Genomic DNA, 27,851 nt, shown 5'->3' with positions numbered 1-27,851 from the left:
ATACAAAAATGTAGTTTTCACGCTCACATAACACAAATGAATAGACAGATTTTCCATAAGAGACAGAAACCAAGCATAAAAGCTTCAGCCCAAAATGAGAACTGGAGAAACTTCTGAGTAACTGAAGTCAGGGGTTTGTAAGGTTATATCAGGACTTCAGTTACAGAGCATGCCACAAAGCAGATGCTATAATTAAATAGGAAAAGAACGTGCAAGAGCTCTGAATAAGCGATCAGCATGTTTCACAAGCTTCTATTCTGAAAGGCATTGACCTAACAGCAGCCTTGTTGAGGAAGGAGTATGTGCAGGCCTGCCTTAATTGGTTCAGTAAAAAGTCTGAACAATTTACACATGTAAGTCAAATGTAAAGTCCCACTGGCCACTTCAATACAAATCAGTCCCCCCTTTCCAATATTCTACCAGTGCTTCCCCAATCCATTAGTTCTCTTCCCTATCAATTCTCTTCCATTCCCAATCATCTATGCCCACTCCACCTATTAATCCTCTTTTGGGGTTTTTCTTCCCCAAGATCCCAAGCAGGTGAAAGACGTTGTTTTGAGAAGTCCTGTAATTATGGGATGTTTGAAGACTTAGACATGCTTCTTAGGACAAGCAGATATGTTTTAGTGAATTTGGAACTGAGTAAGCTAAACTAGGCTGTTTTTTTAAAGTGGTATCTACTTGGTGTTAGCAACATCTGTTTTGGTTGATTGTTTCACAAATTGATTTTTGAGAGCTGAGAAAAGTGGACATATTCTAGTTGACCTCAGCAGTTTAGAGCGTCCTCAGAAACTGGAGTCTTAAACCTGGGGAGGGAAATTACTTCTGACCTTCAGCTAAAGGAATCCTTGGAAACAGTGCTATAGTTGCTTGCAGTTGGCTACTAAACACTTAAAACAACAACAAAAACCCACCCTAAGAAGGGTGATGAGCTGTCTGTTTCAAGTGTACCACATGCAATTAATCAGGATAGTTTTGGCTTGTTTTATTCTGAGATAGGTGGAGAATTTTGGGTAAAGGCCTCTCCTTAGCAGGAGGGCTGGGTCAACAGCCAAAAGGAAGAGCTCAGGCCCTGCTAGAGAGAAGGAATTTAGTGGAAGCCTGGTTCTGGTAGGGAACTTCAAGCCCATGAAAATCAACAGAACCAGAACTCCTTAGAGTGTGGTTTAAACATTATTAGTCTTTCCACTAAACAAAACAAACAAAAAAAACCAAAAACCACACACCATCTCCCACACCTTCCCATCTCCCTTACTAAGATGCCTCTTACCTGGATGAGTTTTAGCAGTCTACACCAGTAATGAGCATTCAGCAATATACAACCTGAATATACTATGCTGGCATGCACTTTTTATGACAACATTTAATGTGTACAATTTTTCTCCAAGGGAAAAGGAGGCTTTTCCCAAACAGTACTAAGATGTTTGTAATCTTGATGCCATGGGACAAAATAGTTTACAAGAGTGCATTCAAGTTGTAAATATTTGTTTACTTACATACCCATGTTGTATGAACGACAGTTGCTATTTTTGCTTAAATGTATCCATAGGATTAATATCCATATAGAGTATGTTATGGAAAAAGTGCAGAAATTTACATTAAAGTACACAACAAAATTAAAATCTACTTGCACAAAAAATAAAAGCACATTTCTCTCTACCATAAGAATATTGCACATTCTGATAAGGTTTCACAAATTACTGGCTTTTTATAAAGACAGAATATGAGGTATTAGTCAATTTATAAATAAAGTAGACAAAGAATGAAAGAGAAAGCACTTAACACAAAAATCCTTTCTAGGCTTTTAGGTGAGTGAAATTTAACAAAAGACAATATTGACAGTCATGGGAAGGTTAGCACGATGAGTGAGGATGTAGCGGAGGAATATTAAATGAGAGCTGAAGGGCAAAGTCTCTTCCTTATAATAAAATTAGTCTAGGGCTTTTTAAAAAGATGAAGCTTATTTAGGACACAGCAACCTACACTCAATTTGCTCACTCAATCAACGTGAAAGGTAAGTTTTCACAAAGTAAGTGAAATGTAATTTTAAACATTAGTTTAAGTTACAACTGGCAATTCTCAATTGTGGGTGGCACCCATTTTACTGAAAAGATGAAGTTTGATACAGTGACTACATGGAAGTCCAGTCAGTCCTATATTAATACTCAAAGAAAATCTTCAAGGACTGATGTAGAGATCTATTAGGGTGACATTTGGATATGGAGGGTTTTTCTTCCAGTTTATAGTGGCTTATGGACTTCATTGCTGGCTGCATAGCAAATGACAACTTTAGTATGCCACCACCACTACGGCAGACTCAATTGCCAAATGTAACTAAACAAATACCACAAGAAGTCTGACTTTCAATTTTGCTGTTTATTCACTTGGAGAAGAGAGTTTACCTTTCAAGTTGTGAAGCTGGGACAATAATTCTTTTATATGAAGAAATCTGTGATGGAATTTGCAGATCTATTTACTACAAAAATGTACTTGTTTAACCTACAAGTCACATCAGGCATAGGGATCTAATTTTACTTAGTTTAAGTTCACTATAACATCATGAGGAGAATTTAAAAAGCAATAATTTGAGGATAAAATAACCTTTCACTACCCCCATTTTCCAGGGGGACATAACTAAATAGTAAGTATGTACTACAATAATACAGGTTCTCATATTTAGTTTTTAGATAGATAATGTCCTGGATCCTACAAAGACTTACACATGTACACAACTTTACACACACAAGTAGTCCTGCTGGAGTCAGACAACTCACATATGCACAGTTATGTTCATGCTAAAGTCTTTACAGGCTTGTGGCCAATGAAAGGACATTTGGAAATACAAACTTCTAAACTCCAGGCAATGGTTCCTTACACTGTTTTAAAGATGTTCTACATTCACATTTCTAGAACTGATCATGCAAGTTAAAATGCAGATGAGTTGAATTTCCACTGCTGTATTGTGTGTGAATTATACATAGTTCCCACAACGTAGTCTACAGCAGCTGAATACTGCAAGTTAAGTCTATAAGGATTTTTTTAAAAAGAAAAAAAGAGGAAGTTGTAAGTTTAACACTTCACAATAATTAGTTTAACTCATGTGGCTATACATGCATCAGTAAGTCTACACCCCTGATAGGATGTTTGACAAAAATCATATTAAGGTAAGAATATTTAATTAAAAAATAAAACAAAAACAAAAAAAAACACCCACACCCTCCTCCTATGTTAAAAAATTGAAATATATTTCAATTTGGTAAACATTTCTTATTTAATATGGGATTTATTTCCCCCATACACAGCCTTTTCTAGACAGATGAGGCACTCATCTCCCATTTTGCTGCATGTTTTAGCTGCAAGAATTAGTTTAATTAGAATTTCTTTACCGCAATTACGTTAAATACTTTAATAGTTTATCAGACAGTTCAGAGAAGAGTTTTTGTTCCATATTAGCACTAAACAAGAAAATCATCAAGGTGAGGAAACGGGAAGAGAAATATGGAAGAAAAAGGAAATATTATTGTCCAGAACAGTCTGTGTATGTAGTAACCATGTTTCCTCGGCGCTGAGTGACAGTCCTACAATGCTTGCTAGATCCATGGAATCTGCTATCAGTTTGTACTGTGTGCTGGTGTGCATTGTCAAAGCCACTGAAAGAAAACATTTTTTCCATATCTTCAAACACATCATCAAACAGTCCACCTCCAAAGGAGAAATCTTGGAAAGAACGTCTTTGCCTGCTGTGAGCCTCCCGATGACCCCGGAAGTGATTTTCAAAATGCTTCTTTGACCGTGAGTTTTGGTTTTGACCAAACAAGTCAAAATCTTTGAACAAGTCATCAAAGTTGAAATTAAATGACTGTTGGAATGGGCTTCCATTATTTCCTTGTCCTCCACCATGGCCAAACTGGTCATATTCTTTTCGTTTATTCTCATCCGATAACGTTTCATATGCTGCAGAAGTATTGAAATGAGAAATTAGGTCAGAATTTCACATATAGTCAGATTTAAATCTTCCTGTCAAAATCATTCGCCTTTCTTTTTTTAAGCAGCAAGCACATCAGTGATGACAAGCACAGGTGAAAGTGATACTTTCAATATACACGTAATGAAGTTAAGCCACAATTTCGCTAAACATTCATGTAATTCTAAAATAACCACGCAAGTGTTCTCATGCAGTAAGTCAAGACAAAATGTAGCCTGTAATTTTATCCTTAAAGACTATATTCTATTTAAATAAATTAGTATTTTAACCACCAGGCACTAAAGAACAGCAGTTAAATATTTTCTTTCAAATGGCAGTGAAATGGGGGGAGAGGGGGAAGGAGATGTAAAAAGACTTGGCAAGCCAAGCTTTCCCCTCCCTTTAAACTGTTCAACGCATTCCTATCACAGGAACTCTGTCATCCTGTGATGGGTTTCAGATAAAAACTTTCCATTTGATAATTATTAAAGCAGTAGGAACAAGCTATGTTGCAGAGGTACTGCAGCACACATCTCTAAACCAAACTGTGCTTAATGCAGAACAGTAGGGAAACAAGGTTGGTTTACAAACAAAAGAGTGGTGCTCCACATGAACAAGTTAATGATACATGCAATACACAAATCTAGGTTTATTAGACTAGGAAATGAAGTTTCTACCTGATCTTTGGCCCAGGACCATAGCTTGTAAAAAATGTATGGGTCTGTCAGCATTTCTACTTCACAAGAGAACAATGGACTTCAACATGTGTGCCTTGCCCAGTTAGGACAATTTCAACCATATTTCTGTTCCTCTATTTGTTAATTTTTTTTAAAGGGCTTTCAAATACTCTACACAAAGAAAGTTCTAACTCTGCTGTTAGAGAGAAGTGTGACTTGGGCCATTACAATGCACTCTTTTGTCATGACAATGTTCAATAAAGAATCAATAACAGCACCTACAGAACATGAAAAGAGGAACTACTGATAGCTTCACAGACACAGCTGAGAAGAGTGGAGCTGCAATTACATTTTATGGTCTTATAAGGTTACATTTATGACACTGGAAAGGGGGTTTTAAGTATCAGTTATTATCTTGCTCCTTGCCACTCATTTCAATTTTAATACAATTAGCTACTAGTAAATGCATCATGAAAGATCCACTTGAAGACTAAATGTTAAAGTATTTGTTTCTATCTGAAGTTATTACAGACAGCCATCACTGAAATCACGTCACAATTCAACTGGGGGGGGGGGGGGGGAAACAAGATAGTAATCAGACATAATATTTTAAGACTAGACACTTCTAGCTACCAACAGCAGAAATTAACATTTCTAGTTCTGGTAGACAAAGATACTGTCACAGGTGCCTTTGACCAGGAGCACTTTTGTGGCCGTATTCTAGAACTGACTAGATATAGCAGGCTGTGTGTCATAAACTGGTGTAATTTTTAACCCAACAGAAAAGTTAAAAGAGTACAGACAGACATTTCAAGCCCACAGACTTAAACAATCCATAGCCCTCTTTAATACTACTACATAATTTATATTACCTTCTGCAATTTCTCTGAATTTTGCTTCTGCACTAGGACTCTTATTTTTGTCTGGGTGGTACTTCATGGCCAGTTTGTGAAATGCCTTCTTGATCTGGCGGTCAGATGCATTTTTTGGAACTCCTAAAATGTCATAGTAACTTTCTCTAGCCAATATTAATTCGGTTATCATTAAAATGCAGACAGCAAATGTGAAGACAGACTGTGTGGTAGCCATTTCTGAAGTGCCTAGAAAAGACAGAAAAAGACTTGAATACAAATGGTCACGATTTTTTGCTCTGAAGTTAGGCAGTAACTTAAGACAATTCAGTTGCATCTTTGCTAACTAAAACAGGCAAGTCTATAATGTTTAAAAGTAGGAACCATGCAACAATTAGAGATGGAACCATGTTTAATTTCACTTTTGCTGGAGAAGCTCCCTTTTGCAGAATTTTCAGTACGCAGTATGATGGGTTTAGGGATTTGAATTATCTCCACACCACGCTGTCACCTGCAACAGAAATGCCCATAGTTTCTTCCTTGGTTCATATTTACACTTGCCTCATCTCCGCCCCCCAGCACCCGCAGTCCTGGTCCAAACATTTGGTATTCACTAACTAGCCATTTTCATTGCAAGGCCCAGTATTTGCTTTCTGTATTTTGTCCAATAGCTACATATACCATTTTTAGGAATACTTGTCTGTCACCAGATAGCAAGCAGCAGCATTTGAAAGAAAGTGAAAAGAGCTGTGAACATGGAGCTACCCAAAGAGGTTGAGAAGGAACTGGCAAGAACCATTGCCTCTATTGAGCAGGTTTCAGAGTAACAGCCGTGTTAGTCTGTATTCGCAAAAAGAAAAGGAGTACTCCCACCCCACTCTCCTGCTGGTAATAGCTTATCTAGGCTTGAATAGAGACTGGGAGTGGCTAAGTCATTATGCAAGGTAACCTATTTCCCCTTGTTTTTTCCTACCACCCACACCCCCACCCCTCAGACGTTCTTGTTAAACCCTGGATTTGTGCTGGAAATGGCCCACCTTGATTATCATACACATTGTAAGGAGAGTGATCACTTTAGATAAGCTATTACCAGCAGGACAGTGGGGTGGGAGGAGGTATTTTTTCATGCTTTGTGTGTACATAAAAAGATCTTCTACACTTTCCACAGCATGCATCCGATGAAGTGAGCTGTAGCTCACGAAAGCTTATGCTCAAATAAATTGGTTAGTCTCTAAGGTGCCACAAGTACTCCTTTTCTTTTTGCCTCTACTGAGCAGAAGACCCAAGCAAGACATTCTCGTCACACACACTGGGCTGCTACAGGGCCTAGTGCTGATCTTCAAGAAAGAGAAAAGTCTGAATCCCAACCCCCACTCCTAATTTCAAAGGGCAAGTTAAATGGCCTAAGAGATTACTGTGGTGGAGCAAGAGACCACTAGCCACAGAGTCCCATTACAAAGTGCAAATTTGTCCTTTCTCAGTGAAGAAAAACATGGGATGGGCTTGCAGTTAAATGCAGTTTTGATAACTAAAAAGTCTACAATATTCTTGATATAGAGGACTTATAATCAGTATCATTGGGAGTTAGATGTGTAAGCCCCCCATATACCAATAAGAAAAGGAGTACTTGTGGCACCTTAGAGACTAACCAATTTATTTAAGCATAAGCTTTCGTGAGCTACTGTGTACAGTATAAAAACATCCTCACTGTATTTTCCACTTTGTGCATCCGATGAAGTGAGCTGTAGCTCACGAAAGCTTATGCTCAAATAAAGTGGTTCGTCTCTAAGGTGCCACAAGTACTCCTTTTCTTTTTGCGAATACAGACTAACACGGCTGTTACTCTGAAACCTGCCATATACCAATAGTTAACTGAGCACTTGAAATTCACTCTGGGTTGAAGCTTTCTGTAAGACCCAAGACAGTTTTAGAACATAAAATCAAAGTGCACTGGGGAACTTTCAGCATGTGGCATTTGTGAAGATTAAAATAGTTGATCAATTTATCAGATAGTTGAGAACTGTACAATCTATCAGATACACGGATAAAAAGTTTGGAGTTAAAAAACAAGCTAGTGCCAGGTTAAGGAAATGATGACCAGTAAATCTGTACACAATACACATAGTCATTTTAAAAGAAAAGCTTAATGTTAAAAAGACAGTACCAATTACAAAACAGGCACATGCTATATTCAATTAGTCAGCATACTAGGAATCCTTTCAAGAAGAAGCCTAACTATCTAGTACTTGAATGTCCCTTGGAATAAGGAGAAGCTTCCAAGATATGTAGTGAGGACATAGAGTGCCCAAAGATAGAGTTGGACTTCATCCAGCCAGCAGAATGCCAGGGGATTGCACTAAGCATACTCAGAAAAATAAATATATCATCTCAGTGCAGGATTAGGTGAGGGAGTGGACACACTAGTTCCCTGGGCATCACTGACTAACTCAGCCAGGGAAAATGTTGAATCGGAGCATGGGTCCAATACATTTCTTGCCTTGATGACAGCTCCATTCTACTTCCCCTGAATAAGTCAGAATGCTGTCTGTATGGCTTTGATGGCTGTGATTTTTTCTGGAGAATACGGGCCCATAAAACATTTGCTATACACAAATTTTGTTTTGTGGATTTTCTTGATTACAAAAGATTTTAAGAAGAGCATATATCCATAAAAAGAAATTCATGGCTAAAGATCAAACCCAATATTTAGCTGTAACAAGACCGCACTTGATTTGTAGGCCCATTTGTATTTAAATAAATAGAGGGCTTCCTTTTGGTTTTGAACTTAAAATCAGACCTAAACAGTTTATATCTTTATATCAGTTTATATATATCAGTTTATATGAAATAGTTTATATCTTTTCAGTGACTACTAATACTGAAAGTATATTCAATACTATTTGTATGCTCTGATGCCCTCCTAAACATTTGCTTGGCTGATAGTATGCCAAGTGTCAGTGTTCTAAGGGCTAGTCTCAAAATGGAACTGTATTTTGATCAGTGTATTTAGCCACGAAGTGTGCAATTCATTCTGGCATCTCTCTTGCTCAATACTAAATATATTAGTACAAGTACAGCAAGATTTCTAGACCCTCTTCTTTTTTACATCTAGTCTCTTCCCTTGTTCATTAATCTCAAACTTTACCACTTTGACACTGAATACTATGAATCTGTACATGTTTTTCCACACTTTTAGTGTTTCCTGCCTGTTCACCCTTCACAGGTATGGACCTATGGATTTTCATCTCAATCCCATAAAATCAGGAACGCTTTTCTTGAGCATGACAAGCATCCACCTCAGTTAACTCCAATTGGTCACTACAGTTCATAACCTTGATTTCATCTTGAACCCCAAACTCCATACCCTGTCTATACATATCTGCCTATGACCACTGGCACTACATTGCTCAGGTAAACCCTTTTATTCCACTTATGCTGAAACATTTGCCCAATCATTTCTTAACACCTTGATCACTAAAATGTCTTCTTCCACAGACTTCCAAAAATCAGCTTTCCCAAAACCCGCAAGTGTACAACACTGCTGCACTTCTCCCATAAGTAGCCAGAAACAGAAGTGAATCTGGCCTCTCTCTAAACACCTCCATGGGCTTCCTCTTTATTCTAGTATCCTTTTCAAAACTGCCCTCCTTATTTAAAAGATTGCCCCATTCTCTCATAGATAGACTCTATGCACCCCTGCTCATTCTAGCATCTGACTCTATCCACTCCCACTAGTGAAGGGCAGTTCGTCCAGAAATCACTCCTGCAGCTCCCAAAAACTGCTGCAAACTACCCCCCCCACCCCATTCCTGCCTTCAAATCTTTTCACTCCACCTAAGCTTCTCAACTTCTATGACTTGTATACTGGCATTATTACCACATGCACACATTCCAATTATTTTAAACTACTCTTTCCTGCAAAACAGTTTTATACTACATATTGTCTATTGTCTTGTATAGAAGTTGTAAAGCATTTTTATATGAAAAATAACACTGAAGTTGTGTCATATTTTAAAAGATACCCCAGTTCAGATTAAACTAGTTGTTCTTCAGAATGTTTTAGACAAAGTTCCCGAAAACACTATTTCTAACAATATAAACCTTATGCAATGTTCAGCTTGTTTCAACATCCCCAAGGTATTCAGACTTAAAAGCAATGTTGAAAATGGCTAATGTTTAAAAGTACTTTAATTGACAAAAGGCTATCACAAAACACTAGCAAGGCCTGTATATTAGATTAGCTCTAACTATTAACAGCTAACAGTATATTTTCTTTACTACAATATGAATTTACTAACCTGGCATTATGTAAAATAGATGCATTTTTTTTGGCAGCACAAAAAGCTTTATTTAAATCCAATTTCGTATCAGTACCTTTATTATAGCAATTATTTTACAAAAAAACCCACTTGTCACCATTTATTCTGCATACCTTTCTTTCATTTCAGTTCGGACTCTGAAAGACAGATAAGTTTCACTTTCCCTCCCTCATGTGCTAGTTATCAAAATGCTGTCATATCTGGATGAAAACGTTACATGGGAGCGTTCAGAGCTTTAAACTGTTTTAAGTATTTCTGGTTTTTTAAGTGTGTTAGAAAAAAATATGTTCAAGTTAATTAAAAAAATCCTTATTAGGCTTTAGCTATCAGATACAATTCCTTAAAACAGTCTTGTGATTTTGAAAGAGAATCAGTGAGAGAACCTGACCTCAATGCTAGGGGGAACCTGTGAAGACCACTGCAGTTTGTATGGGGTCATTTAGTTGCTGACCCCCCCAAACCTCACCCATAATGTCCATGCAAATAAAATTATGGGGTTTACTATTATTCTGGAGAATTCATCATGGAGACAAGTGACTGAAGTCTGGGAGGGGAGGGGAGGCTATTGCCTCTCCCCCCCCCCAGCCCACCTTTCTCACAGCCCTCCTAGCCAAATTAAACCTCATTACACTGACTGGACACGACCCTGTTTAAAAAAAAAAAAGTTTTAAATAAACCCAGTGTCCAAATGCCAAGGCAGCAGCGCAGCACCACACAAGCACAGATGCCCCCACACCGAGGGGAGCTCAGCACTTCACACACCCTCCTCCCGGGGGAGAGGAGAGAAGAGAAGAGAATAAAAAGCAGGGCCCGAGAACCTGAGAAACATCAGAGTGACCTGAAACAAAAACATCCCACCCCAAAGAGCAGAGAAATCCCGACACCTTCCCCCCCGGCCTCCCTCCACCAGCCCCAACGCAAAAGCCGGGGCGCTGTGGCCGCCTCACGACTGCGCTCACCTCCCGCCCCGCACGCGCGCTCCTCTCCTCCTGCTCTGAGCGGACGACCAGGGCGGCCGCAACCATAGATCGAATCCTACACGAAGCGCTACACTATTGGCTGCCCTATCTCACGTGACACCGCCGCGTTAGTGCACGTGGAAGGGTGTTGTGAACCCTGAAGAGTCACGTTACTTCCGGCTGATGAGCCGACCCGGGTGGGGGGGTCAGAGGCCTGGGGAAGCGGAAGTGGGGCGGCGGTCGGGGCGAGCGTCCAGGGGCTGCCGCTGTCTCGGCGATCCCCGCGCCCCGCTGCCTGCGTGTATGGTTCCCCCTCGGGCTGGGTCCTCCAGCGCCCGCTATGCCCCGGTACTGCGCCGCGTCCTGCTGCAAGAACCGGGGAGGCCAGAGCGCCAGGGACCAGCGCAAGCTGAGCTTCTACCCGTGAGTGCCGGCCGGCCGGGCGGTCCCGCGGCGGGAGGGGACGCTCCGCCGGAGCCCAGGGCGCGCTCGCACCCCCTCGGTGCTGGGCCCGTCGCCCTGGGAGCGGGGCCTCTCCCTTGCCTGCCTCGCCGGGCGCCCTCGCTCAGCCCGCTCCTCGCCTCCCTCGGGCCCAGGCCGCACCAGGCGTTCGCTGGGGGGGTCTCTGTAGCGGGGCGCAGGACCTGCTGTCCATGGGCTCTAGGCCCTGTGCTTTAACCTCCTCATAGCCCTGCTGGGCGGGGGGGGGACCGGCCGGGCCGGGGCGGGGGGCTGCTCTGGGAGCTGCAGTGCGCCCCTACCCGCTCCAGTTCCCCAACTCCCTTTGCTCAGCCCCGCTCTGCTCGTTGCCCAGGCCAGCTCGGGGCTTGCTGCGCCTCTGGACAGAGGTTCTACCCGGTCGGTGTTTAGCTAGGAACGGAGTAAAACATTAAACGGACACGAAAGCGTTATTAAAAGCAGCTGGGGGGGGGGGGGAGAGAAGGGGGTTCGGGGAGTGGGTCTGTGTCAGGGTGAGCCCAAGGAGGCTGGGGATCTGGTTGCCCCCTGGGATTGGGGCATGCTGTAGACTCTGCAAAAAGGCTCCAGACTAGCTAGGTCTTCAGCAGGTGCCAGGAGGCTCTGATGAATTTTGCCACCCATCCCAACCCCACTACTGACATCTACAGTACTTTTCACATCCCCCGGACACCCTGTGACCATTTATACCTTAACATCCAACCTCAAGGTTGTGGTTTGAGTGTGACAGTGATTGGATATGTGTATTATAGTTGGCTACATGTCAAAACTAAAGAGATATTTAAGGAGCTGAGAATCCTAACCTTTTTGTTATCTTGTCGTGTCTTTTTGGTGAGAGATGTGAACTGAGGTTGCGCTGAATGATAATATTACTGTACGTGGAAATGCTTGACCTTTTTTTTAGTGCCATTGATATTTTTCACTGCCATTGATAAGACTGATTTTGATCTATGAACTTGATCTATGAAGGTTGATCTATGAACTTCCAGATGTGATAGGCAGGAAACTGACTCACTAGACAAGTTTCATGGCTTTGCTTACATTGTTTCTGTTTAGCCCTCCCCTACATTCTGTTTCCCTTGGGGTTTGTCTGTCACTTTGCATAACAGTATTTTAAAAACAAATTTTAAAAAAATCCTGCCACTGTTGGTGCTCTCTTTTCCTTTTCACTTAATTTGGATGATAAAAATTACTCTAGTCAGTTTCCTTTTATTAGCTTTTAGTCTTTCACTTTCTAGATCTCATGGACTAATCAGTGTTACTGTTTGGGTTCACATCACTGCAAAAGAACGTTTGGGGAAAGGGAGACAAACACTATTATTATTATATTTTATACAATTATTTTTTAACCTAAACTAGTAGAGTGGCTTTTTGAATTAAAAAAAACCCAAATTTAGGAATGTGCTCAAATAGATTAAGAGAAATATAATTAAAACAAAATTAAAGTAATAGGTGGAATCCAATAATTTGAGAATTGCTTGCTTATTTGTTAAAACAAAATAAGGACCACATCCTCCTACTTTTCTCCTGAAGCAAGTATTCCCAGGGCCTTCATTGGAAACTGTTTTTTGAACAAGGGTTCCCAGATCAGCCCATATTAGAATTTTTTGGGGCCAGGATGTCACCTTTGACGTCAGTGGGAGTTTTGCCGTTGAGTTCAGTGGAGCCAAGATTTCCCCACACATGATTATCTAGATGTAAGTTTCATGGTTACCAGAATTAGTACTTATAAGCACTATATAAAAACTTAGGATAGATTCTTGTGTAAGGGAAGATTAAGGAGTGAGATGAAGAGATTTCATTTGAAAAAAGTATAAAACTAATTTTGTGCGAATCTTTTAAACCAGGTTTCCACTTCATGATAAAGAAAGACTTGAGAAATGGTTGCGGAATATGAAACGTGACACGTGGACTCCCAGTAAGCACCAGCTCCTGTGCAGTGACCATTTTACCCCTGACTCTCTTGATGTGCGATGGGGAATTCGATATTTGAAACATACTGCAATACCAACTATTTTCTCTTTGCCTGATAATCAGGTAATGTGTCACTTTATTATTTAATACAACGCTGTGTTGGCTGGATATTAGTATAGTATAATTTTCAAAACCATACATACAAAGTAATACTTGGAATTTTTTTCTTTTGAACATCTAATAGTTTCATACTTTTGATTGAGACCCAATCTTGGAAGTATTGCTGTTAGGTAATTTCTGTCCAAATACTAATGTTTCTTTTACAGCTGCTATTTTGTTTCAAATAGCTAATTTTGTCAGGGCCACCTTATTAACAATAAATGTATTCATATGGTATAAAAACATTAGCTTTTTAAAATGTTTTCAGTTTCAGCATGTGTATGTCTTTCCTTTCTTGACTCTCCTCTCTCTAATGTAAAATTCACTAAAGGATCAGGAGTCCAGGCTCAAATTATAAAAATATTGCTATTTTTCATTGCTGTGTATTTCATGGCATATCCCTGCAAAGCAGTTACTGCTTTATACAGTATAATATACCATAATGGGTTATCATCGGCTTCTTCATAAGTTTTTTAGAACTTCAGTATACTTTGTTATACCAATAAAATAAAAACCAGCAGGATCTTGTTAAAGGGAATAAGACAAAATGCCACATTTATTGTGAATACAGAAAGAATCATAGTAAGCAGTTAGTTATAGCTATAACATTCCATTCAATTTCATATTTATTCACACATTCACACACACACACGTTCTGCAAGGCTGTTGTCATAGTTACCAGACTTAGAGTTGCTCGTGCCAAGCCACTGACCAGGTGGCCTGGATGCGAGGAGGGAGCAGGGCCTTGTCAGATGCATATCTGATGCTCCTGGAAGTTGGTTTGCAGAATCAGACCCCAAAGTTCTCACTTTCTAGAGTCTATTTTTATAGGAATTTATTCCTATGCCAGTCTATGAGAATTGTCATCATGCTGTTGCTGAATCAATCAGCAGATGGCACATTCCTGATGGCTCCGTGCTGCCAGAAGTTATCTTGTTCTTCGGTTCTCCCATCCTTGAGGCTGTGGGGTGGATTCCAGTCTGCCCTCCGGGGGTCCTCTGGTTGTTTCCACTTGACGCCTTCTTCGGCCTATGGACACTGGATTCTTAGGCTGGCACCTCCCTGATCATTCAGTTATCCACACCAAGCATCCATCCACATACATCCTCTATCTCTATTTTAATCACGATTGTCAACAAAGCGAGATGAATACAACAAAAGGGCGGGGAGTCTCTGGGTGCTGTTGTTACAAAGTATCGCTTTGAGTCTCTCTCTGTGTTAGTAGTTGTTGTTACAAAGTATTGCTTTGAGAACAGACTCTGTCTTAGGATGTACTAACACAATTAGCAGCTTGCAAGTTTCACACAGAGAGGGAGAGAAACAGTAAAAATAAGAAACCAAAAACCAAGAGACCTCTTAATTAATAATACCCTGGAATTTAAACTGTGGGGAATCAAACTCATTTGTGATTTTAATACAGAACATCTTTAATATGATCCAGCAAAACAACTTCATATGCTCTTTCAGAAGTATAATACTCAAATCTTGTTTAGTTAAAATTTTCCAACACGAGTTGCTTTCTCAGGTATTCCTTTTACACAGAGGTATAAAAAATGGTTACATCCTGTAAATGGTAATGGACACAGAATCGTTTTACACTTTGTATGAATAACAACTGGGATCTGCTTTTAAACTATCCAGAGTAAAATTTGTAAGGACTATCAACCTTCTTTCATCTGATCCCCATGTTGTGTCATGAAGACATTTGCCATACAACTGGTCAGGTAAAGACCCAGTGCTTCACATATATCATAGTAGTGTTTTTAATATAAATGTTTTGAAGGAGACTACAGGGGTTTACTGCTTTTCTCTGAAGCATCCAGTAGAGAGAAGTGTTGGAGGCAGGGTACAAAGATGGATATTTAGTCTCCATCGTAGCTTAATTTATAAAACTGAAATTTGTGTCTATCTAGCTACTTTGACATTGAAAAAGAAAACATTTAACACAGACTTTTGATATTTAAAATATAATAAATGAAATCCAGAAATAAGCATGGGTTTCCTTGAATTGCAGGTGAACTTAATATAAACAGGTTTTCACTCTCTAGGATGAAAACCATGATGAGTTTCTTAAAAATATGGAAAGAAAATCCAGCAGTTCATGACACAGTAATAGTAATTTTTTGGGATGATCTAAAAATCTTTATGGAATTAAATTATTATTTTCTGTATTACCATAGCTGCAAAAAGCCTTACTCATGGGGCAGAACCCCATTATGCTGGGCACAGTACAACACAAAACAAAAAGATGGTTCTTGCCTCAAATAATTATTGCTTAAATATTAGTTTGTTGCTAACTATAGGGAGAGAAAGGTAGTGATTTGCATTTAGCAGAAGCATAACCTTCCTTTTTTATGTCTGTGTTGATAGTCTAATCACAATCTTTACAGAGGAGATGTTACGTAGATAATTGATCTATAAAGCTGTACGAATACTTTGAGGTTATGCTGCCAATATTTTAACAACAGTTTCCCTGTAGCTTCTTCCCAGTCAGCAATACATGAAACATTCCCTGGATGAAACTGTGTTTTGGGAATCCCCAAAACAAGAAGGAGGAAAGCATCAATTTTATATTCCCCTCCCGTCACTGGCAAAAAAAAAAAAAAAAAAAAAAAAATTCCACCTCTGTTCAAGGCACTATACCTCTTAATATTGCATGCTTCCTCCTCCTCCCCAGCACCTCATGGAGGTTCATTTCACTGCCTGTATGTGGCAGCTGTTCCGGACACTTGCATGACCCCACTTACTGTAGAATCTGAAGGCCAGATCCATAAAGATGCTTAGGCACGTATGTCCCGACTCCCAGACCTTGTTTATTTTTTTTATAGGAGCATCTCACGGGGGTATAGTGTGCATCTCTCATGAACTCCTAGAGATGCAAGGTGATTCTTTAGGACACCTCCCAAACTCAACTGACCTTTTTACATGAAAAATATATGTGAATGGGAAAATAATTAAGATCCTATGCTGCAGAAATGGAGCCTAGGTGATTGCTCATTTCAACACTAGTGATCATTTTACATTGGCTTGTGTTTGTTTTTAAAGCTATCATGGAAAAGACAAGGGTTAGGAGGTTTTTTAATGAAAACCTAGATTCTCCTTCATAGGGTCCAATGCCTAGTTCTACTAACAGGTGTTCTGACTGAGAGGAAGGCCAGTGTGGCACTAGAACTCTTGAGATGTGTGTTTAGCCTAAGGAAAACATGTATATATGAAGGATATCTCTGCTCCTATATGGATGCCCACTGCTCAATCAGTCAAATAGTGATGGGCCTTCATTCCATACTTTGGAGATTGTGTTTTGAGTTTTTATTCCTTAAACCATATTACAGCTCCCTTGCTCACATGCTTGAGGTACTGCAGCTACATATTGAGGCTCAGTCTTATGTCTCGGTACAAAACAAATGGGGATTCCTCAAAGCTCTACTTGTGAGTGCTCTACCCTGATGAGATTTTTGTTTTTTGTTTTTTTTTCCCTCCCTCTCTCTGTCCAGCCTAGCTGTGGTTCTGGTAGAACCTTAGGTTAGAATTTCAAGAGAATCTGGGTGTTTTCTCAGTTTTCTCATCTCTGAACAGATGAAGCAGGCCTCAGCAATTCAATCAAAGAAGCCCTGTTTCAGCTTCTGGTAGATCAGAGGAAGGGAGCTACCCTGTATTCTTAAATCTCTAGGACTGACTGAGCATTAGGTACCCACTTTAGAGATGATAGCACTGCAGGTAGGGAAACTACTTTTGCTATTTCCATAACTTTTTCAATCCTTTAAATTTTGAAGTGTGTTACAAAACTAAATTGGAATGCAATGGAACCCATGTCACTCTGCTGAACTCCTACTTAATTCTTACCTATGAAGGACATGGAAAACACTGAACAGGTTGATCAGTCAACAGTATGGGTGGTCTGGCATAGGCATATCTTTATGAATGTACACTTTAGAATGACTTGTCTTTTTTCACCACACACCATTTTTACATCCTGTCCCCACATTCTTATTAATACTTGCCTGTCTTATTTTTATATTTAGTGAGCAAAGTTAAAGTTGCTTACAGGTTTTTGTTTTGTTTTTATTCTTAGTCTACTGGCCTAACATGACTACAACTTCTACAGCTTACCCTCTTCAAAATCAAACCTATTGAAAAAATATACCACACAACGTTAGTATATTTTTATATTAATGACCAACATATCAGAAAGCTTATTTAGATTTTAATCCTAAACGTGGGGGAGAGGTGATTTGTGTAGATGGGGAGAAGAGAGAGTAGTAGCCAGGGAAGCGCAGGCCTTGATGATGATGATAAAAACAGAAGGAGTATCAATGTAAGATCTTTCCACTTGTTAACTTACCATGAGTCATAAAAGAAATGTCTCCATCCTTATGAAATGTTCAAACTTTCAACACCATGCTTGCTTCTATATTTAAAAATAAACCTGTGTAGATGTGCATGCATACCACATATGCATGGTTGCACACATACATCCATGTAACCCACTTCAGTTACTTATGCACTGAAGATCTAGGTTTCTTTTCTACCATTGTACTAAATTTCTGTAAAAGTAAAGTCACTTGGCAGTTGTCTGAAAGAACCATCAGTCCACTGAATTACATTAGGTGGAAAAAACAGGATTTTCTGCTTTGCTGCTTCAGTAATGGAAAAGCAGCATACTCAATCATTAATTTGTATCGAATAACATGTTTGGAGATAGAATAGGAGAAGCTAACCAGTTTGTCAGAGAAAGGCAACTTGTTGTTTCTATTGTATGTGTCATCAATTTACATGAAGAATTATAAAATAATTCCAGGTTTATAAAAGTATTTTACATAGAGTTTTTTAGACCAATACTTGAGAGTGCCTCTGGTGGTATACAGAGTTTAAGGAAAACATTCTATTGGAGATAAATATATGGATTGTTGGCAAATTACTGGTTTAATCTTTGAGCAATATTTTAAAAAATTGTGATTATCCAAAAAATAGTTAATAGCACATTACAGAATGAGGAAACTTTTGTGCATTGTATGTAGTTATAGTTAAAAGGTGTCATTTCTCCTCCAGGAAAAAGACCCTTCTCAGCACAAGCCACAAGAGATAAAAACAGAGGATGGGGAGGACATCCGTGTGTGTGCAGAGTCAGATAATGTATCTGCATCCTTTGAACCTTGTTCGCCAAAGAAAAGTGTCACAATTGCAGAAAGGCTAGATGAAAACACTGAAGCAATTTGCTTATCAACCCTGAGCAAACCTCCACAAAAGAAAGTGCCATTTCAGAATACAGAAAACTTGCAAGCGAGCACCATAATTCTTAGTTCATCTGAGCGGCATGTTCAACAAACACCTGTTTTAATGGCAGAAGCTGTCCAGAACATAGAAGCAAGTAATGTTCCTACATCGGTAGAGAATCTTTTAAGTTGTACAGCCACGGTTCTGCAAGTTACAGATCCTGAATACCTGGATTCATCTTTGAAATTTAAAAATGCGGGTGGGCCAGTTATTGACCATCTAGCTGAGAATCCTAACTCACATATTGCAGTCTGCTCTGTGGAAGTACAGCCAAGTGAAAACGCAATTTTTTTCAGTACAATCACACGAACTATCGAACAGTTTAATGGAAATAACGAATCTGTCATTGCTATCATTGTACCTGCTGAGTGTTCTAAAGAGTCTTCGATGGTAAGTAGTTCTTTCATGCCTATTAAACAGGAGTTCATAGACATGGAAGAAATAGAAATTCAAAAATCTGCATATATAAACAATTATGGTGAAACTGAAGTATTACAAACTGAGCATTCGTATTGCAGACAAGACATAGACAGGGATCATCTCTGGCAAAAAATTGCAAAGCTGCATTCTAAGATAACACTCCTTGAAAAACAGGAAAGAAAAACTTTAGGTAGGCTCAAATCCTTGGAAGCTCTTATTGGACAACTAAAACAGGAAAACCTGCTTTCTGAAGAAAAGCTCAAGATTGTAGAAAATTGTTTCACAACATTTGAAGTGACTATGATTCAATAAAATCTTTAAAATCGGTGTTCTAACATGGCTTTTCTTTAGTCTCTTTGATTATCCTTATATATAAATGATACATCTTTTTTTCCATGATGCCATATTAATGATAACACAAAAATGCTATATAACAGGTGTTCTTGAAAGAGTTATGTCATCCATTCTACTGAAGCCCAGTGATAGACTATTGCCCACAAACATGAATCATAAATGAGCAGAATAAAAGGAACATCTAAAATAAAATATAAAGTTGTGGAATAAAAATGGGAGGAACTTTCTCAGATTCAAGCTTCTCTAGAATTTATAAGCCTCACAGTTCAGTACAAACCAAGTGGAGATCACAGCTATGTGGGGCACATAATAAATAGTTATAGTCAACTTGTCCCAGTTCCCTCTCAAATGAGTAAGAACAGTTTAGAGTTACTGCTTCTTAAACTGGGAGGTATAATATACATTGTGTGCTGACATCATGTTTGCTGTTTATATCCTCATTTAGTATTCATTCTAATAGCTTTTTGTACAGGTTGACCTTAATTAAAATTGCATTTATACAATAAAACAAAGTTTGCCCTTTCTTCTTCAATAAGAACATTATTTCTAGTTGAACATTAGGGACAACACAGTACAGCTCCTAATTTTCACGATACTAAAATACGCACAACACTTTGAATAATGGCTTCTATGCTAGTAAAAGACAAAGTTTTAGATTTTGTTCAGTAAAAGAAGTTGTTGACGCAAAATACTTTCAACCCTCTATTCAAATACCAGCATCAGACCAGAATCTACCACAGTTATCGTCCTGATTAATACCTTAGCTGTACCTTGAAGAAAAGAAGACTATATTTGCAGTGTGGATAGTAGTGAGTAAGAGTGGCAGAATGTGGCTTAATATTCTGCTACTCCTTAGGGTTGGTTTGCACTACAGAGTTAGGCTTCTGTAAGGTAACTTATGTCTACCTAACTCTGTAAGTGTCTACAATACAATGTTGCTCCTACTGATGTGTCACGTCCTACACCGACCTAATAACTCCACCCCCATGAGAAGCGTAGCTGGAGGCTGCCATGTGGGGAGGGGGCGGGGCGGTTCCACACAGTTAAATTGGTGAAAGCATTCCTGGCGAGGACTCTCACTACCGACAGGGGACATAGTGTGGACGTTAATCAGTACAATAATTACTGCAGTGGCTATACTTCAACCTAACTTAGGTCGACTTAATTTTGTAATGTAGACAAGGTCTTACTTTTCAAGGATTAGTGCTACATAAGGTTGAGAATTGGGGGAGATGGAATCACAGTTTACACTAACTGCTATAATTCTGATACATTGCATTTAACTGCTTTGGGTGATAAGAAAGTTGATTACCCATGGAAATACTGAATAACCTGGTTCACTTAGTGAATAAAATTGTGAGCTACATCATTGAATGATAATGTATCAGTAACAGTTGCTGAAATAAATAGTGCCCTGTCCAACATATATTGCCCTGATGCACTTTATGGGGAGAAATATTAAGAATTTAAAAGAAGGGTTTGGGAGTGGGTTTTTTTGGGAGAGTGGGGGGAGTGAGTTCTAAAGTAGTTTTATTAACCCAGTATATATACTGTGTGTAGCACTCCTGTTTACTCTTTCACTTATTGACAGTGGTACTCTAAGGCTATGTCTATACTTACCAGGGATCGATTTCAGTAGACCTGCTAAATCGACTGCAGAGCGCTCTACGGTTGACTCCGGTACTCCACCGGAATGAGAAGATTAAGGTAAATCGATGGGAGAGCGTCTCCTGTCGATAAAGTGTAGAGTAGGCATCGCTGTAGGTTGACCTAAGCTACATCGACTCCAGCTACATTAATCATATAGCTGGAGTAGTGTAACTTAGGTCGACTTACTGCGGTAGTGTAGACAAGGCCTTAGTAAATGTCAAATTAAACCTCTTAAGTACTTGTATACTATTACTTTGCCTCCACCCTTCTTTGTGTTTTTTTATTTTGCTAAGCACTGGAGATATTGGCAATCAGATGTCTGCCCATTGCTGCTTAAATGTATACTGCTGGGGATGTTGTATGCCCAATGAAGCTGTTGATGTTGCCATAGGCATGCAGGAATGAAGTTGGGTGGAGGAAGTGATTTTCTAAATAATCTCCATTGAAGAGATGATGGATATAAACACAACTGTAAGAGGAAAATATTCAGAACACCTAGGGGGAGTTCCCCTGGGATAGGCTCAGGTTCTGCGTGCATGCTTCACAGCCTTTTCAGACCACTGTACAAGCAAGAATTGTATATTGGGGTTTATGCAGCTGAATGGGAGGTGAGCAGCAACAGTGCCACCAGGAACCCAGTGCCACCCAGAGATCCCTATCAGAGGAGGAGTCTTTCAAAAGTACTAGGCATAATGCCATATACCAGTGGTTGTGATCATATTCCTACACCAGTAAAAGCACCTTTTGCTAACTGATTGGGGATAAGTTAAATCACAGTTGCCAAATTTCACGCAGTAAATAAGCACCCTGACTTTCACAATAAGCCAAAAATCAAGCTAATTCTATTTCAAAACAAGTCAATCCCTAAGAACCCCAACACTCTGTGATTAGATTCTCTGGCATGCAGTCTGAGACTATGGTGGGCCCACTGTGCACCCCTGACTCTCTCCCTTCCCTTCTCCCCCCCCCCCCCGCCCCCTTGCCGGGAGCTGATCAAAAAATAGAAGAAACAAACTACAAGCAAGAAGCTACAAGCCAAAAACTAGCCAACAAGCAACTCACAAGCCAAGTTTCCGCATTTTTTTTCTGCAGGTTTGGCATGTCAGAGTTAAATGTCTGGCTGGCAGGCAGAATGGTGGTGGCATTAGACACTTAACTCAGACATGGCATTTAAATGTCAGACAGGTGTTAACTGTCCTAATGGGGTTGTGACACCTGATTACTTATGTACTGGGTGTATGTTTAATTTTTTCCAAAGCCTGCCAAATGGGTTATTCTTTATTTGTAGGGAAAGAGTTTGTGGGGGAAGAGCAGAGTAGAAGGGAGATGTTTGTGGGTGATTAAAGGACCATAATAGCATAGTTGAGTAGACTGCTGAGACTTGGGTCACTAGCCGTCATTTGTCAGATAATGAGGAAATAATCCTATATACAGCTGGAAGTCCACTCAGATCACTTCAGGTAGGAGCAAATTAAGCAAAAAGATGGAATCTTATATTACTAAAGAGATGATACAAGCATTAATTCAATTTTAGATTTCTGTATTAGTTTACATGATCTAAAATAAGGTCGGCCAACTATTGTAAAGTCAATCCATTATTATTCATAAGAAAAATTTACTATTACTACCTGGTAAATCACACTTACCTCTGTACAAAAAAATGATCTCATTAACAATTGCTTTTCAACCTTGAGAGCTCAGTGCTCTTGCTAACACGAAGTGTACAACTAGTTCTCACCACACAATGCTGAAAATGTATTCCTTTCTATGGGCTTTTGTTTTATCTTAGTATTTGAGAATGCTTCATGTGATTGTCCACATGGAATCCACTCTTGGTGCACATATACTGCAGGCAGGTAAGATCAAATTTGTTTGGTCAGCAGTGTCCTCTGGGGCCATCCTGACATCTAGATGGCCTTCCTCCTCTTCCCCCAAGGTCATAAAGGGTAGAGCAGGCCCAAAGGTCATTCAGTTGGCTCCTTCCTGCCAATGGCAATGAGATGGACTCCTTGTAGAGTCCAGCTGCTTCTCTGTCCAATGTGCTAGTGTTAGTTGTACTGTAGTTAATTAGTAATTGGTCTTTTGCCTTTTGTGACCCCTCTCCCCCACCATAAGGTCTGCCTTGCTAACTTCCAGCCCTCATTCACTCCCAACATCCACCATCCATACTCCTGCTCTCATGCATCAGGAGCATCTCTGGCAAAAGTCCTATGATCAGGCCAAATTTATCTACTACAAATTCATTCTCTTTCTAAATTCTGCCATTGTCCTAGCTGAACAACTCTAATTCTCCTGTTTAACTGAATCTCATGCCTGTAATCCCAGCTGCCTTTTGGTCACCTTTGGCTTACTTCTCAAACTTTCCCCTCCTCCTGCCCCAACTTCTCTCTGTGCAGGAACTTGCAGATTTCTTTCAAGGGAAAACTGACAAACTACAGTGTGACCTTTATCTCCCATCCCACGGTTTGCTTTCCCTTCCCCACTGACAATTCTCGCTGATCTCAGATGCAAAAGTTTCTCATCTGCTCTTCTCCTGTAACCCTTCTACTTGCCCCAGTGAACCCATCACATCTCCTGATCTCCCTCACACCCACTCTTATCCCCTCCCTTAATCTTCTCCTTAACTTCACTCTCTCCTTGCTTTCCCCTCACAATACAAACATTCTTAGTCTTTCCCATCTTTCACAAAAATACCTTTGACCCCGTTTTGCCTCTCCAGCTGCTGACCCATCTCCCTTCTCCCCTTCATCTTTAAGATTGTTACTGTCTGGAGTTCCTCACCTCCAGTTCCATCCTAGACCTTCTCAAGTCCCGCTTCTGCCCCCTTGCATTCCACTTTGCTCTCGTCAAAGTCTCCAGTGATCTTTTCCTAGCTAAAGCTCAGAACTAATACTCTAACTTCATCCTCCTTGATCTGTCATTCAGCTTTGATATGGCTGACAATGCCCATCTTGAAATCTTGTCTTCCCTGAATCCTTGGTCCATCTACATCTTATCTCTGGCTAATCTCCTCCACAAATACAAATTCAGCTACCCTCTCCATGCTGATGGCTCACAGACTAACCTACCTACCTATTCCAGACCTGTCTCCTTCTGTCCAAACTAAAATCTTAGACTGTTCCTCTGAGAGCTCATTATTGACGGCTAGCCCCTCAAGCTGAGCATAGCTAAAACAACAGTGCCACCTAGTGGCTGAACAGTTTAGTACAATAGCACTCCATTGCAGAGCCCCTAATCTCCCCCTTTCTCAGTCACTGTGAGTAACGCCACCATTCTGCCTGTCACCTGGGCAGCATCTTTGACTCGGACCTCTCTCTAGGTCCTCATCTTGACAATTATTTCTTAATAATATCTCTAAGATACAGCCATTCCTTTTAATCCAGTCAGCTAAAACTCTTGTCCAAACTAAACATCTCACATCTCAATTACAGCAACATTGTGCTGTCTGGCCTTGACAAACAGTCTTACACTGCTCATATACATTCACAACACTGCTGTAATCATCATGTTCCTAGCTCATTGCTTTGAGCATGTCACCCCCTCTTTGAATCTTGCCCCTGGCTTTCCCTGCTCTATTGCATCAAACAGAGGGTGCTTGTATTGACTTTCAAGGCCCACCTTGCCTATCATCTTTCTCTTGCTTTTGATGCTCACCTCCATTCAGCCAATGATGTCAGCCTCCACTGCCCACTTGTTTGAAAATTTAACAAGCACGTTTGTGCTTTCTTAGATGCTGCCCCTTCACACTCTCCATAAAAATCCCCAGGTTACCTCATTGTACACTTTCAAATCCTTTCTCAAAACTCTCCTTTGCCATGATGCCTACAAAAAAATTGACAATGGTTAGGCTGCCAGTGGGCAGAAATCACTGGCAATCATACTGACTAATATTGTTTCATAGTTTACGTACACTCCCCAATCTGTCTATATCCATCTGTTGTGACTTGTCTTATACTTAGATTGTAACCTCCTTGAGCAGGGACATCTCAGGGTGGGGGAAGGGAGTTGTGTACACACAAACCCTAGTACAATGAGGTCCTGGTCCATAACTTTGGCTCCTAGGCATTACATTAATACAAATAATATTAAAAATTATTTAGTTCTATAAGGGTCCACCTAGCGGCAATATCTCCACATCACCCTGCTATTCAGGGCCAGATTCCTGAATGGCCTAATTCATGTTTTTCTCTGAGTTCAGTTTCTCAGTATAGTATTAACAGGGTTGATGAACCATGAAGCCCTTAGTAACCAGTTGGCTGTATCACTGTGACATACCCAGGGTACAATCTGAACCATGAATAACTGTTTCCCCTCCATTCTCCAACCTGGGGTGCCTCTTACACTGCTTTTCTATGAGTTACCACTCCCGGTCTGCTCCCACACAGCCTCCAGCATGTACGTTACTCCAGGTTATAATGTATGAGTGCTATAGCCTGCCACTCATGAATTACACTCCACAGCAAAACCAGTAAATTCTCGGTCCCAGACTTTCCCCAGAAATGTACTCCCAAACCCTCTCCTGGACAATAAAACCTCATATAAAGTCTGTCGTTTTATAAATAGAAAATGATATGCACAAATCCTGTTATCCCAAATGGAGTTACCCAGATATTTCAATCCAAATACACTGGTTTAGATTAAACAATAAAACAAATTTATTAATTACAGAAAGATAGATTTTAAGTGACTACAAGTAATGTGGCCTAAAAGTCAGAATTGATTACAAGAAAATGCAACTAATGCCTAACTTAGTAAGCTAAGCGAATTCAAAGCAAAGGTCTCTCTCGCCACATTTCAGCACTCTTACTGGCTGAATTTCTTCCAGTCAGTATCCCTCCCCAAGTCCAAAGTTGTTTCCTTTGTTGTTCAGTTGCCATGGGTAGAAAGGAAAAGAGGAATAATTTGGGTGTCTGCTCTCTCATCTTATGGTTCTTTCTCTTCTCTGAGAATCATCTCCAGCTGAGGTTCAGGAGACAAAGTCTGTGGACGGGAACCCCCAGCTGTTTCTTTGTCAAGATGTAGATTTTTCACCCATGCCATCTTTCCTGCCGAAGAGTGGCCACATAAGCAGGTCCCTTTGCTTTTGTTGACACCTGGCTTAGGTGTTGGCTAGCCTTTTGTCTCTGGGAAACTGCTATGTGACTGCTCTCCAGACTTGGAACATGTCTTTGTAATATCATAGAGCAGAATCCTATAACTTTACATACAATGTTGCCACACATATTTTACCAGGACAATAATGATCAGAAAATTACGAGTTTTCAAATTATACCTCATAAGGCATACTTTGTACAAAATTTATCATAGTTCTGTAAAAGGGGTGAGTATACGGTTACAGACTGTCACAGTTACCTATTACATAAGATTGCCTTTTTATTACATCCGCTCAAAAAGATAGGGGAGATTCAAGCCCTCATGGTTTGTCTCCATTATTCAGTGTTCTACAAGGACAGGGTTACTCTCAGACCCAATGTTCTTGCCCAATGTTGTTTCATTATTCATATCGCACTTTTCTTCACCACTCCTGACTCAACTGTGGCTGAAGATAAACTTCATACACTCCATGTAGTAAGGCCATTGTCATGCTACCTTACCAGGACAAAATCAGTCAGGAACACAACTCTATTATCTGTGGTCTTTGCTGATAGGATCAAGGGTCAGGCAGCATCCCTACAGAAACTTATCATAATGGGTGTCCGACTGTCTAAAAACATGTTGCAAGCTAGCCAAGTTAGATCTACCTAGCCATGTTAGACCTCATTCCAGTAGAACTCGGGAAGCCTCTGTCTGTCTGAAGAATGTCCCTATTTCTAGGACTTGTACGGCAGCCATGTGGAATTTGATCCACACACTTACAAGACACTTTTTTATAGAGACTTTCGGATCAGGTTCCCATTATGATAGAGCTGTCCTGCAGTCATTGTTTAAGAACGACTCCTAGTTTCTCCAAGAAAAACACACAACTGCTTGTTAGTCATCAAGAGATGAATCCGTGTGGACAATCATTTGCAGAGGCAAGAACTTACCTTATAGTTACTTACCGTGCAATAACTGTGGTTCTTTAAGATATATTGTCTCCTTCCCCGTTGGGATTGCATATTGGTGAAGGACCTGAGGGTTGGTTGGGCCCTTTATGCTTTCAGGTGAGGGGGTGGGGCAAGAACATGTTGGACACATGTTAAGATGACTGCTGGACAAAAGATTCCTATTTCATGCACATCGGACACATGGACCAGGAGTTGGAATCTATGTGGACAGGAAAACAAATTTCAGAGAGCTACAGTTTACTATAAAGTAAGTGTTCTTTCGTGGAAGTATCCTGTAGAAAGCTGTAGAGTATGAAATTCATCCCATCAGCATTCTGTATCTGAAGTGGCTCTTCAGAATGACAATGATCAGTAAAACACAAAGAATGTCTGCTTAATCCACTTCATAAAATTTAGTTCATCTGAATAATATTCCTTTCAAAGTAATTGGTTGTTGTCACTGTCAAAGCCCATTCCTTAGAAAAAGCACCAGTTTTCTTTTAAACAACGTTAGAGCTGATCTGCAAAGAATTTTTGTGCTTTTACCCTTTATTGCCACATTATAGTGTATTAACTCTAAAAGATTTTTTAATGGGGTTTCTTTAAATATATTTTATTGGGATTTCTATAAATAACAGGTGCTCACTTTCCTCTTTCAACTGGAAGTCCTTAGGAAGATCCTAGGAAAACATGAATAGTGTTTGCATAAGCCTGTAACCAAATCTGCACAAAGGGGAGAAAGGAATATTGAATCTTAAAGTTGGTCTACACACCCATTTGCACCAATAACTGTCAGTTTTCAAATAG

At 39.9% G+C, this 27,851-nt stretch overlaps 2 protein-coding genes across 5 annotated transcripts; one reads left to right on the top strand and one right to left on the bottom strand.

Annotated features, from left to right (window-relative positions):
* Window positions 1–1,468: 1,468 nt before the first annotated feature.
* Window positions 1,469–10,908, bottom strand: DNAJB9 (DnaJ heat shock protein family (Hsp40) member B9). The gene is made up of 3 exons (XM_007052657.4): window positions 10,771–10,908; window positions 5,514–5,741; window positions 1,469–3,954 (listed from the first exon to the last, which is right to left on the bottom strand). The coding sequence occupies exons 2-3, from the start codon at window positions 5,728–5,730 to the stop codon at window positions 3,518–3,520; spliced, it is 654 nt and encodes a 217-aa protein (XP_007052719.2). The 5' UTR covers window positions 5,731–5,741; window positions 10,771–10,908; the 3' UTR covers window positions 1,469–3,517.
* On the top strand, window positions 10,868–19,349 carry THAP5 (THAP domain containing 5). Of its 4 annotated transcripts, none has more exons than XM_037888504.2 (3): window positions 10,868–11,193; window positions 13,095–13,284; window positions 18,370–19,349. In XM_037888504.2, the coding sequence occupies exons 1-3, from the start codon at window positions 11,111–11,113 to the stop codon at window positions 19,324–19,326; spliced, it is 1,230 nt and encodes a 409-aa protein (XP_037744432.1). In that variant the 5' UTR covers window positions 10,868–11,110; the 3' UTR covers window positions 19,327–19,349. The 4 variants fall into 4 exon arrangements, with proteins under 4 accessions (XP_037744432.1, XP_043405422.1, XP_037744451.1 ...); XM_043549487.1 differs by lacking the exon at window positions 18,370–19,349 and adding an exon at window positions 17,393–17,473 and having other exon boundaries at window positions 10,963–11,193; XM_037888523.2 differs by lacking the exon at window positions 10,868–11,193 and adding an exon at window positions 11,473–11,628.
* The last annotated feature ends 8,502 nt before the right edge of the window (window positions 19,350–27,851 follow it).

This window comes from Chelonia mydas, chromosome 1 (genome assembly GCF_015237465.2).
Source record: "Chelonia mydas isolate rCheMyd1 chromosome 1, rCheMyd1.pri.v2, whole genome shotgun sequence".
Lineage (NCBI taxonomy): Eukaryota > Metazoa > Chordata > Testudines > Cheloniidae > Chelonia > Chelonia mydas.
Note: the sequence above shows the minus strand (reverse complement) of the source record. Positions and strands in the feature narration are given on the sequence as shown.

Bases quoted from the DNA above. Each gene is read 5' to 3' on its own strand.
- DNAJB9 (XM_007052657.4), bottom strand. From the start codon at position 5,730: ATGGCTACCACACAGTCTGTCTTCACATTTGCTGTCTGCATTTTAATG. The intron at 3,955-5,513 runs GTAATATAAATT...ATACTTCTGCAG, and splicing joins ATTCAGAGAAATTGCAGAAG to CATATGAAACGTTATCGGAT.
- THAP5 (XM_037888504.2), top strand. From the start codon at position 11,111: ATGCCCCGGTACTGCGCCGCGTCCTGCTGCAAGAACCGGGGAGGCCAG. The intron at 11,194-13,094 runs GTGAGTGCCGGC...CTTTTAAACCAG, and splicing joins CGCAAGCTGAGCTTCTACCC to GTTTCCACTTCATGATAAAG. The intron at 13,285-18,369 runs GTAATGTGTCAC...TTTCTCCTCCAG, and splicing joins TCTCTTTGCCTGATAATCAG to GAAAAAGACCCTTCTCAGCA.